This window comes from Cupressus sempervirens, chromosome 1, assembly GCF_028749045.1.
Source record: "Cupressus sempervirens isolate cs-2001-9-10 chromosome 1, ASM2874904v1, whole genome shotgun sequence".
NCBI lineage: Eukaryota > Viridiplantae > Streptophyta > Pinopsida > Cupressales > Cupressaceae > Cupressus > Cupressus sempervirens.
In genome coordinates, this window is record NC_143118.1 from 625,468,649 (window position 1) to 625,482,226 (window position 13,578).

The window sequence follows — 13,578 nt, forward strand, 5'->3', positions numbered from 1 at the left end:
ACTCCCCAATGGTGGCTAGAGTGTCATTGAATTCTACTTCCATTGATGACACCTTGCTCTATGGCTGTCACCGTGGTCATTGTCATCCGCTTGCTACTCCCAAACTCCTCCGTCCCAGGCTCCCTGTTGTTCTCTTGGTGGTGGGAATGTTGGTTGGTGTTACCACTCATCTTCTTCACTGTGACGCAACTTTGGTTGGTCCCCTATTGCTCCTATTATTGATCCCCTTGTTCTTGCTGCTAGTTGGTCCACCTTGATGGTGGCTCTTCATATCCAAGAGACATTTCATCTAAATGGCCATTCCCTCCTTGGCTATTTTGCCTCTTAGGACTAAGAAGGATAAAGAGAAAGAAAAAGATGTTACTGATGATACGTGGTCTCTGCCCAACCCATCCATGGACCCCAATTATGGATGGGGTAAAAAGGATGATAGTTTTGATCCACCTCCCTTAGTTGGTACAACTTTGGCTGCTTGGGGTAGCATTTTTTGATGAACAATTTTGTAGCCTTCTGACCCATGGCCATGTGACTCTTGCAAGGTGATCATGTATCCCTCAATCCTTTTTTGTGAATATGTAATTTAATATTTTAATTTAATAGTAAATGCTTATTCATTAAAAAAAACTTGCATCTTATACTTATGCCAATGTAACTCCTATGACAAAAATGAAAAGGACCCTTTTCATGTCTATATTAGAATACATACCATTATATTACTCCCATGAAAAACGATGTATCTCCAATCCTTAAACTCGACATTTTATAGTTATACTAACTCCCATTACAAAAAAGATTTCTAATATCTATAATTCTTAGCTAAGAACTATTTCATTTAGTTACCTTTTTTCTTCCTCTTTAGAACCTTTAGATAAAAATAAGTTTGATTTATTTTATCTTATCTTATTTATTTAAAATTTTAAATTATTAAGAATTATTTTATAATTTTTATTTTTAAAAATATTTTATTTTGCAACTTTTAGTTTGAATATAGAGTAATAGGTACACCCTATGATATTTTTCAACAATTTTAAATTATATCAACCAATTGTAATCGATATATATACTTAAATATTACAATATCCATATAATAATAATAATAATAATAAAAAGCTAACAAATTTATTAAAGTTTTTAAAAATAGTCACATTTTAACGAAAATACAATATTATTATAATATTTCGTCATTATTTGAGATTTACTTACTACGTATTTATGACTTCAAATTTCTGAAGTAATGAGCCAGATTTCGAGTCGTTGATGTATGGGGCCGCCTTAAATGGGACAGTATTGAAACCGTACCAAAAATACAGAGAGATGCATTCCTATAGCATGGGGAGACCCGTCCAACCCTAATTTGACTAGATATCTGACGTAACATGGAGAACTGCACGCTTTGACGTGTATCATCCATCATGGAGACGCAAAAAAAGGTCCCAGCAGGAATGCTCTGCCTTTTCAAGCGACTTCATTTTTTATCTAATGAGCACTTTTTATACATGGGTTGCTTTGAATAGGAGGATTTTAAGAGTAATAATTACTTGTAATTAAGACAAGATACTGTTGCATCCACGTCTATGCAAATGCAGTTTCAAGCAGCAATGGCTTTCTCATTTTTCAAAAAGCCTAAAACACCCTCGGAACTGGTGAAGGCCACCAAAGATGCTCTCATGGCTCTCGATTCAAAGACCGTTGCAGAAGTCAGGCTTCTCGACAAGGTTAGTAATTAAACATGTGGCATTTCGTTTTTCTTTTATATTTTCGATTGATATTGAACAACGATCTTATGTTTTTCCAGTCTGGTTTGCTTTTTCCCGTGTTACATTTGGTTACTTGTCATATACTTTTTAAGTTTCGGAATTCCAATTACAAATTCCCAATTTCAATTATCGCTCTCCCAATTTCAAATTTCACCCAGATAGGCTGAAATTCCATGGAAGTTATTGACACAATTTGAAATTGGACTCATTCATTTGAAATGTGAAATAAAATTAGGCACAGTTTTGAAATTCCATAATTCCATGTTTTTTCATAAGAGGTATTAGATCCTATTATCAATTGTTGGATTTCCCGGCAATTGTTGGGCGACTTTATGGGTTTTGGGGTAGGATCGGATGCATTCTTCAAGTTCATAAACATGTTTCAAAGGTACCGTATCCTTTAAAATCACGGGCTCATTCCATGTCCGTTTTAAATTTCACCCAGATAGGCTGAAATTCCATGGAAGTTATGACACAATTTGAAATTGGACTCATGTATTTGAAATGTGAGATAAACTTAGGCACAGTTGTGAAATTCCATGTTCTTTCATAAGAGGTATTATACCCTATTGTCAATTGTTGGATTTCCCGGCAATTGTTGGGCGACTTTATGGGTTTTGGGGTAGGATCGGATGCATTCTTCAAGTTCATAAACATGTTCCAAAGGTACCGTATGCTTTAACATCACGGACTCATTCCATGTCCGTTTGATACACAGACTGATATACTGCGTCAGATAGTGACATCCGGACGATTTGTACTAATGTTAGCATTGAAAATCTCAAATATATGATTATTTGGTCTGTGCTGTCATGTTTTTCTTTGCCTAAGTTAAAATTTGAACCAGTTACATTTTCAATGTTTGCACTTATCTTTATAGTTGAGAAGCTGGTCAGCTTGGCATGCTATTCTTTGAATTTTGGAAATCAACTCCCCTTTCACATTCACCAAGCCAAGCAGACATGGAAACCCATATAATGTGAGGGGCATGCCCAATGGATTTCGAGTTTGGGTCAAGGTTGTGAATGTACCTTATTGCGATATATGTGGTTGTTGTGTGCTGGTTTCTAAATTTGACTCGTTGTGCAAGTAACCCATCACAATCTGTGGGGTCATACTAATAACGTGTCAAGGGCTGCTTTCGCCAAGCCATATAAATACCGAGGCCATTGCCATTATAATGGGGGAATGCCTGTCATTCAAGTGTCACATACCACTGGACTAGAGCGCTGAAGGGCGATCTTTGCGGTTACAGTGGTAAATGAGAGGGTCTCATTTCACGAGCTTCCAGGCCAACAAATTCAAAGTCGAAGGCTGTCCAAACATGAGGTTTTCTTTTTCATTTTCAAAATGATTAAAGCGATGGTCTACATTTTGAAGAATAGGTATGGATGCATGTAGAACACTTTTTAGCCCAAGAGGTTTAAATATGGTTGTCCATTACTGAAGCAATGAATCTCTGAAACTCTGGAATCAGGCCAGAATGCATGCTTTCTCAATATTGAAGGGCATCGATATGGTTAATATAGTGAGAAGTCTGCCACAGAAAATCTTATAATAAATAGGATATAGAGCCTTTGAAACAATGAGCAAAATTTGAGTTCAAATTCCATAGTTCGTATAATTTCTGATGTCAAAAATTTCTCCCATTAAAATTTTCTGGTCACAACTGTGTCACATTTCTTCGACTCTGTTAAGTAGTTGATCAACATGTCTAATGCTCACCCATCTTCCATGTAATATCCCCACCTTGTAATTAAGATAAGATTAAACCCCACCCAATCTTGTAATTAAGATAAGATTAAACGCTACCCGATCCTTAAAGACTCCAAATTATTATTTTTAAATATCCGCGGGCCTTAAATCACCATTCTTAATTTGGAGAAGATTATATTGGTCTATTAAGGAGCATCAAATCATATAAGCCTCATTTTATGGAGAAAACAAACTCTGACAGAGTATTCCTTTGTCTGCTGTGCCTTGTGTGAGGCATAATTAATTACTATATTAATAAAACTAAGAAAAAACAGTCGAGGTATATTTTGAAGAGTTACACTTACGACCCTTGAAGAAATGATATATTTGAGTCCAAACAAGGAAAGTAGGACATCAATCGGTCAAGACATAATTTATTTTCTTTTGTAGAGAGCAAATTAAAGATTAAACAAATCTGAGGACTTGACCCCGCATGATTATATAATTAAGGGTGAAAAGCCTCAATTGCGCTTTGCTGAATTAGGGACAAACACCCCTTAGGAAGATTCGAAAGCACTTTCAAAGCAGACATACATAGGGGAATTTTTATTGTTTTAAGGGGAATTATAGCAGAAAGTCAAGATAAGATTTATCTTCAGAATGATGTCTTAAAAATTATTAATCTGAATATTATGATATATTCAGATTTCTTAGTCAAAGTCATATTTATTAATTTAATGCATTTATCATTTTGAATAAGGATTATTGCTTCAGGGCAAAAATTAGGAAAGTTCTACAAATGGTATCAGAGAAGTAGTGTTGCCAGCTAGAGTGTAATGTCCTAAAATAAGTGGGCTGACAGTGATCTACCTTGGATAGGCGGCCAATTTATTAAACATTTAATTTGAATTTCTGTTTTTATCTGATTGCCGGACCCCTTGGGCCTGGCTTTTCTGGTGGGCAGGCTTTGTGTTTGGGATGGACATCTTTGGAAAACAAATGTATTTGTCTGCTCTGAGGGGGTAGCTGCTCAGGCAGTAATATTTTCTGTCTGGTTTGTAGCTCCAGATTAGGCGAATCTGCCCTCATTCTGTAATCTTTAATTTATTTATTTGATATTGTATCCATTGTTTTTTGGCGTTCTGGGTTCGGAACCTTACAGTGGTATCAGAGCCTCAGACCTGCCAGCCCGACGGTGTCCTATGCCTTTAAGTCAAAGGGAACAGGGAGCAATCGAGAGGGAAAGGAAGAAAGCAGCTGCTGAGACTTCTGGAACAGAAATATTGGCAGACAAAGATGAACAATTTGAGAACTTCTTGAAGCACATAACTCAGATGTAGGAACTGATGGTCAAATAGCAAGAGCAAACAAACCAAGTAATGCAGTTAATGATGCAATCCATGTAGGACAAAAACAATAGGGTACTCATTCCAGATTTGAGACTCAAAGCAACGGACTTTCACATCCCACACAACCCACTTTTCTACCTAAGCTTACAAATAACAATGGGGTGAAGAGTAAAGGCTAGTAGAATGAGACATAAATGCAAGTAAGGATGCCTATATGCAGATTGATCTTGAGATAAGTCACCAGCTTCCGTTCATACAATTTCACAACATAAGAAATGAATCTAAAGGAGGTTAGGCAAATTACTTCCCAAATAAAGATCTGCAACATAAAGTGAGCAAGATGTCACTTCCAACCTATGATGGCTCTGGAGAGGTTACTGCACAAGTGTGGATACCTGTTTTTGTCAGTCCCATGACTGAAGAAGAAGCCATCAAATTTGCTATGCTACACCTGGAGGGGTTAGCCCATGAGTAGTGGCACCATGGTCTTGTAACCCAAGGATTTGGTCAGATAATGACATATGCTGATTTCATGCATAAACACACAAAAAGATTTGACAGAAAAGATCTTGAGGCTTACTTCTAGGAATTGACTCAGCCCAAACAAACAAGCATCATAAATGATAATGTTTCAGAATTCCAAAGGCCTAGTGATGGCTGTTTTAGACAAAAGGCTTATCTTCTTTTTCATAGAGGGCTTGTCAGAATCGTTCCACAAATTGGTAAGAGCTTTGGAACCGACAACATTGGAGGAAGCAATCCAAAAGGCCTTAAGTCTTGAAGATTCCATGAAGAAAGGAAAATCATTACCTAGGGTACACTGGTAGGTCAGCCACAAAGGTCTTTTATCAAAACAATTCCACCTTCAAAGCATCCTCCTCTAGTACCACATGACATGTCTAGGAATGAGTTACAGAGGCAGAACTTGTCGTTTCACATTTACAGAACCATGGCAATAGGGACATTGATGCATGGGAAAAGGGCATATCCAGTACATTGAAGATGCTGTTGATGAGATCCCTAGTTAGACACGGAGCTGGAACAGGAAGGGGAACAAACCTCTTTTGAAAGAGAACCGATAGAAGGGACTCTCGACCCTCACTAGAGAACCACGTTATATTACTTTCTGTGTTTGGGAGTATTGAAGGGACAAAAAATTACCATCCTCGTCGATAGTGGTGCTACCTACAACTATGTTAATGAGGAAACTGTCATAAGGTTGAACTTGAGCATTCCCAATCAACGAATTCGATGCCAAAACAACAGGGGGCTTAGTTCTACCATGCCTAAGAATGTTTTAAAAATGGAACTAACATTGGAGGAATATCATATGAAAGATAATTTCTACTTAGTAAATATAGAAATGGAAGTTGTTTTGGGAATCCAATGGTTATATACAGTCAACAAATATGAGGCCAACCATCGGACCATGGAGTTCTCTTTTTACCAAAATGGTAAAACATAATCCAGAAATCAAGTTGCACGAACAACTGATTTTTTTGTCACTGTACAAGATCCAACAAACTAAGAGAAGTTCCGGACATCGAGTTCCAGAGCATCTTGGATAAATACAACAAAGTCTTTGAAGATATTCCATTGGGTTAGCTTTTGAATAGGGGTTCTCAACACATTATTGAACAAGTTAAGGGATTCAACTTAGTAAGGATCACACCATATCACAATCCTAAAGCTTATAAAGATGAAAATGAGACACCAATCAAGTAATTACTTTGGAGGGGACACATTAGACCCAACTCCAGTCCGTTTGCATCACCTATGGTGTGGTAATAAAGTAGAATGGAATGCTAAGGATGTGAAATGATTATTGGATGTTGAGCAAACGAACAATAAAAAATCACTATGCTATTCCAAGAATCGACGAGTTGCTGGACAATTTGCCCCTTATGACTTTTGCAAATTTCTTGGCTCTTTCTTTCCTTGTGATTGATTGACTCGGTTTAGGATTTCTTGCAATTCGATTGCCAGGTTAACCTCTTTCTCTTGACTTCTCTGTATTCTTTGCCTTAACTATTCTAGAACAACAACACCACCTTGATATCAATTTCTTCCTTGGCTTTCATTCTTTCTACTGCTATCTCAAGAGCTACTTCCTCTACAGTAGGAATTTCTACCTCCATTGTATGAATTTTTTCTTTTTCTTAGGAGTGTCTTCTTCCATCATTTCTCTTTCTAAAATTGCATGAAGACTTTACTCAATAGTGATATCCTGTTCTCTGTGTCTTTCTTAGGCAAGCTCTTGATAGACATTAATGCTTTCCCTATCTTGCACTGACTTGGCCATGTAATCTTCCTTATTAGTTCTTCTTCTGCTTGTGTGTGAATAAACCTATCTCTTGCAAACTTAGAGTTTGACTAGGTAAAGATTCAACATTGCCTAATCTCTACCTTGTCTGCTGAGGTTCTTCAATGTAAATATCAGGCTTACTCCTTGGTTTGACTTCTTGGGCAACACTTTTTCCATTTCTTTGTTATGTACTTCTTGATGGAATTTCTCTTTCTTCCATTCTTTCTCGTAAGGGATGTCTTGGTCTCTCATCCCTCAATGGTTGATGAGCCATTAACTATCTCTCCTTTAGAATGCCCAGCGTATCGAAATATCAATCTATTCACCACCTCTTGAAATCCAAGACTAGTGTAGATAATATATCAATTTTAGAAATCTCCTTCCTTGACTAGTCATAGGAATGGATTATCTTTTCCTTCTTCAGGTTATACCCCTTTTGGATAATGTTCAGATCCTCTTCCATCTCATTGGGCACCTGAAAGATGTTGCATGCTCTGATCATGTTCAATGGCAACTTGCAACAAATCATTTTTCTAATCTCATTTTCATCTCTAACATTAGCCTAGACATCCTCAAGGTGCATTTTGTGTTGCTATCTTTCACTTGCCACTGTTCTAACTTTGTTGTACAGAACATAGTTTGGTTTTCCTGGAAAAAATTGTCGGATGGAAGAAATGCAACTTGTTTGATGATCTATCGATTGTCTTCAAGCATGGGCACATCTAAACGTTATCTTCTCCTATGGAAATGGGGAACTCTAGCTCCAGCTTCCTCTTTCCGTTTTGAATTTAATGTTAGTTGTCGAGTGATCTCCAACAAGACCATTTTATTAGTGGGATATCTTGGGAGTCTATTTGGTTGTGTAAAGAATCCTTGTACTCTGATGCTGGAGAAGGTAGGAGACTAAATGAACCAAGCTCGATACTCCTCAATCGACTTTATTGCCACAACTGATAATCTCATATGTGATCTTTTCTGTAGTCTTGACAATGCACATTGCAAGTACATTATTGACTCTGACATAATCATTTGTGACATGCAAATGCAAATAGGGTTAACATTCTTGCACCTATATGTGTTGAGTACCACTTTTTAATTGCTCCCTTGTACCTTAGTTCATCATACCTTGTATTTTCGCTAGCACGTGGATGCCATATGAGCTTATATAAAACTTTCTTGATCGCACTAGATTTGGTTGTCACTAATAATTGCAACACTATCTATGTTGTTGAATCCTTGAACCACCTCTTCAATAAAGTACCACGCCCATTTCCCAAATTGATGGGATTGTGAAATCTCAAAAATTCTACCGAGCATGATAATTATGTTACTATATTCCCACCGAAGGTCAAGCCTTACTAACTCCTTAGGCAACAAGGAATGGTGGGATGTATTCTTCCACAACCATTTCTATTTATGATGCCTTCACAGTGCTAAACCCCAACAATGTAAACTTTGAGTGCTTGCTCTTTTGAATTTAGTAGATTTTGAATGCTTTTGAGAAGGCCAGTGGAGAAAGGTCCGCTATGATATATCAGAATCCTTTCTTGTTTTGTCTCTGGGATTGTAGTGTTTTGCGCATTCTACAATTAGTTCTACATGTTGAAAAGCTGGAAGAAAGCCAATTGTAACTACGATCCCACTATTTACAATCTAGGTAGTCAAGTGTGTTGATTGACTATCCTTGTATCCAAACATTCTCTTGTTGAACTTGTTCACATCCAAGCATTCGAGATTGATGTCATCGACATTTGCCCACTTTGAAATATTGATTCTAGATCAAATCCTCATTGCTCATTCTTGATTAGTTGCTTCTTAGTTCTCCTTGTTCCTCTAGGTTCCGTTGTTTCACCTTCAACTTGCATGTTTGAACTCCTTTTGTTGTTGAAAAATGAACTTTCTATCTTCCTTTGCATTTGATTTTCCAGCATCTGCTAATTTTCTTTCTCTTGGCTTTAGCATGTGGAATTCTACTCAATAAGGACACATTAATAAAGGAGAGTACTATCAAACCTTTGACTATCTCCACGGCGCACTTATTCAGCTCTTGGTGGGGAGGAGGGTGGGAGGGTGCATCGAGTGACTATTGGAAAGTGGGGGAGGCGATCCATCTTAATCCCAATAGAGCCAGAGCTTTGTGACTATCTCCACGCCTTTTGCAGATACTCTTAGGCTAAGCATATTTCTGAGCCTTTTGTCTTGCATGCTTTTGTACCCCTTTATTACTTAATATTGCCCCTTTCAAATCACCATTCAAGACCTCTTTCCATGTCCATTAGTAACCCATTATGTCAGAATGGGAACTTTATAAAGACTTGAAACCTTATTGTTTCTCATCCAATGGACTTGACTTCAAAAATCAAAATTAGGAAGGACCTCAACATTGAAGACCCAAAAGGTGGGAAATAAATCCTAATTGAAGACTTGGACAAAACCCATTACTTCTTAAATAGAACTGCTAAGAACCTAGGAGACTGCCATGCAAAATACCAAGTTAGTCCAAAAAGATCAAGGGCCCTATCCTCAATGGGCGATGTGTGATTAGGTCACAACATGATCCAAGTGATTATGCAAAATAATAAAGGGTAAAACATGCAATAAGCTTAAAAGTTTAATATCATTATTATTGATAAAGGTTTTTCAAGGTCGCCTCCTAAATCTCTCCACATGCATTTCTCAAACTTCAAGGATGAAGGCACTATCATATTGAAGGCATATGAACAAGTTGACATGTTTCAAGTAGCCAAAACAGTGTTTAAAAGGATTATGAAAGATGAATGTTGGATGATTTCTTTCCTTACGGTGGTCCACTTGGAGTCACTTTTACTAATGATGTTTGGATGATCAAGAACTCGGAGAAAAGTTTTCAACAGTTACTACCCTTGGTAAGCAAGTTGAAAAAAATCACATTGAATGGTTTAAACAGAAAATTAATTTTCCATTTGATAATAGGAATAATTTTAAAAATTTCCATAACCCTTTTTTTGAAATGGATATTGAGAGTTTTGTTTATTGGAATAACCCACTCTTTGAATAAAGACAGAAACATATTTTGCTTCAAGTTTTGTAACTTGTGATAATATCAGAGCAGTGGACAAAAAGTTGAATTATGAAATGTATTATCATAAAGTATAGCTCCTGAGAATGCTATAAGTTGCAGTTAAAGAAGAATTAGTAGACTTAGGTGCAATTCAACAAATTTTTCAAGTCAAAATAAATCATCAAGCATTCGAAGACAAGAAAGACAAATTTATTCAGCAAGATTAGCAACATATAGAATATTAATGAAATACACTATTATCATAAAAAAGATTTAGTTGTATTTCCAAGGTTGATTTGGGATCTTGTTAGCTCTAGGAAGATTCAATCAAGTGGAGAAGAAATTTTTAGCATCATAGTTGTGATTGCTTGAGGGGAAGCAATCTTGGGAAGGGTGGACTGTAATATTCCTACCTTGAAATTAAAATAAGATTAATCTGTCTAATCCTTAAAGACCCCAAATTAAATTTTGTTCTATATTCTTGGCTCTTAATCACTAATTATAAAATGCAGAAGATTATTTTGGTGTATCAAGGGGCATCTGGATTCCAAACATAAAAGCTTTATTTTACGAAGGGGACAAACTCTGACAGAATATTCACTGGGCTGCTGTGGCTTATGTGAGGAGATAATAGGTTACCATTTTAATCAAATTAACAAAGAACAGTTGAGGGATATTTTGAACAGTTATTACTGCAGAGGAAATAACATATTTATGTAATATGCTGCCTTCATTTGTGTCTTGTTTTTCTGGTGTGAACTGAGTTTGTTGTGTTTTAGCAATGGGTTTTTCAAATCACAAATATAGTTCAAATATGAACATATCTTTGCCACGCTTTAATTGAAAGAAACATGCAAAAACTTTAGAAACAACACTGCTGAAAATTCCAGATTTAGATTCAGTCTTCAATATTTGATTTTTCTTTAAAACATTGTCAACCCAGATTGTTACTTATCGTTTATGATCTAAATAACATACGCACAAAATGCAGCAATGAACATGGTTTTGCTGTTCTCAAAGTCTGCATTTTACATGCTTCAATATGGGACAACTAAAAATGTAATAGCAGTATTAATAATTTCTGTAAAATGTCTCCTTAAGTCGACCTTCTAATTGGCTAATATGCAGTGTAAACCCCTCTAGGTCTGCACTCCGAATGATCAATAAATGTAGTTGTACTTGCCGTGTGAAAGCACCAAGTGAATATCTAGATGAGGTTTTTCATCCTCAGAAACCTTTGAAAAATAGTTTACAACAAACAAACCATTAAATTCCAACCAAGCATGAGAAATGTATTGTGAAAGTACTTGGAAAATATTTGCTTGTTATTAACAGACCGAGAGGTCTATATATACAAAAGAATAGAACGATGCTTCCTTAGGAAATGATTGTAAATAATAGAAACTTTCTATTCTAGCTAAGGGAAAACTAACTGTTATCTACAGGTAACTAGATATTAGAAACATTCTAATATTTACAATAGATTACAAATAGATTACCATTAATTAATAATAGACATTTATCTATTATCGTAATACCCTCCCTTAATGGTTAATCTATCCACAACACCAAGCTGTCCTTTGAATTTGACAAATTTATCAGGACCAAGAGGCTTGGTGAGTCTGATCTATAGTAGGAACATACTGCAAGTCTATTGTTATGTCTTCAACCAGTTGTTGTATTTAGTGACAATGAACATCCACATGCTTGGTTCGTTCATGGAAGACTAAATTTCGTGCTAACTTGATAATGCCTTCGTTATCAACAAATAGAGTAGTCGGTCCTGCTATTGACATTTGCATATCCCCAAGCATCCGACAAAGCCAAACAACTTCACATCCTGTCTTAACAATCCCTTTGTATTCGACCTTTGTAGAGGAGACAAAAATAACATGCGGCTTCTTACTGGTCCATGTGACGACACTGGATCCCAAATTGAACACATATCCAGAAGTTGACTTTTTATCATCAATAAAGCTTGTCCAATCTGAATCTGTGAACCCATTGAGTCTAGGATTAGAACTTCGAGAGTAACGAAGTCCATAATATGAAGTGCCCTTCACATAACGAAACACACGCTTTGCAGCCATCCAATGATCGACCTTTGTAGTTGTCATAAAGCGTGAGATGTAGTTGAGTACGAAGTTGATTTCAGGCCTGGTAGCAGAGAGGTAGATGAGGTTGCCTACTAGTTGCCTGTATGTAGTATCATCAACGAGAAGAGAATCCAACTTTGTTGATAACTTGAGACCTTTCTCAATGGGTGTAGATGTAGGCTTGCAATCTTGCATACAAAATTTGTCTAATAGAGCCTTGGCATATTTGGACTGAGAGATGAATATACCAGAAGATTGTTACCAAACCTCAACACCTCATGCATTATGCCTAGGTGTTGAGGTTTGGTAACAGTCTTTTGGTATATGTCACTGTTAGTAGCCTTGATGTACAAATTTGAGTCTGAAGAACTCCTCTAGAAACCTTGATCACTGAGGTACTTACCAATATTCATGTACCATGCCTGAGGGCCTGCTTCATGTCATAGAGAACTTTCACCAATTTGAGAACCTGAAGGTCTTTACCAACAACCTTGAAACTAGGAGGCTGCGTCATGTAGACCTCTTCGTGGAGAGCACCATTCAGGAAAGCACTCTTGACGTCCATCTGATGGACCTTCCAGCCAAACTGCGTTGAAATGGCTAGGACCAATCTGATTGTGCTCATCTTTGTAGTATAAGCAAAGGTCTCATAATCAATGCCTTAACGTTGAGAAAAACTCTTCGCAACTAAATGAGCTTTGTACATATCCAAAGTACCATCAGATTTGTATTTGGTTTTGTAAACCCATTTGTAGCCAATGGGTTTCTTCCCTGGCGGACAATTAGAAAGGATCCAGGTGTTATTCTTCAACAGGCTTTGGTATTTAGATGTTATGGTCTATTCCCACTCTGGAATTCCTTTAGCCTTAGAATATGTTTGAGGTTTAAAGTTCAAAAACATTGTGAATGTTGGCCATGAGAGCAAAGTTAACAGACTCTATAGGTTTGCTCTTTTTTTGAGCAATCTTCCCATCAATGAGCTCATCATCATGAAGACCAGCAAGTGTCTTAGCCAGCCACTTAGGCCGGGGAGGAGAACGACCAATATTAATAAGGAGATGCTTGGTGATCAAGTTCCTCATCAGAAGAATCTGGATGAAACTCAGGTGAAGCATCTACAAATTGAGGTAATCTTGTAGAAGCTAGAGGTGTCTATATAGGGATCACTTGTATAACTAGAGCTGTAGGTGCTACTGGAGCCCTCCCATCAGGTGGACCTAATGGAAGCCTAACTCCCAAATCATGAGCATTCATAGGCTAGTGTGTTGGATCAGGAATAGGAGAAATAGGTATGAATGGTCCTTGTTGCTCATCAAAAACTACATCACGACTGTAC

General features: G+C 37.0%; 1 protein-coding gene across 3 annotated transcripts in view; it reads left to right on the top strand.

The window, feature by feature from the left end:
- Nucleotides 1-1,286: 1,286 nt before the first annotated feature.
- Nucleotides 1,287-13,578, top strand: part of LOC149579480 (Mo25 family protein) — a 167,998-nt gene continuing 155,706 nt past the window's right edge. The window contains exon 1 of one of the 3 annotated variants that reach the window (XM_089833044.1): nucleotides 1,287-1,715. In XM_089833044.1, coding sequence (XP_089689170.1) covers nucleotides 1,575-1,715 — 141 coding nt within the window. In that variant the 5' untranslated portion in view covers nucleotides 1,287-1,574. The remainder of the gene's footprint in view (nucleotides 1,716-13,578) is intronic. The other 2 variants (XR_016365110.1, XR_016365111.1) reach the window with 2 other exon arrangements.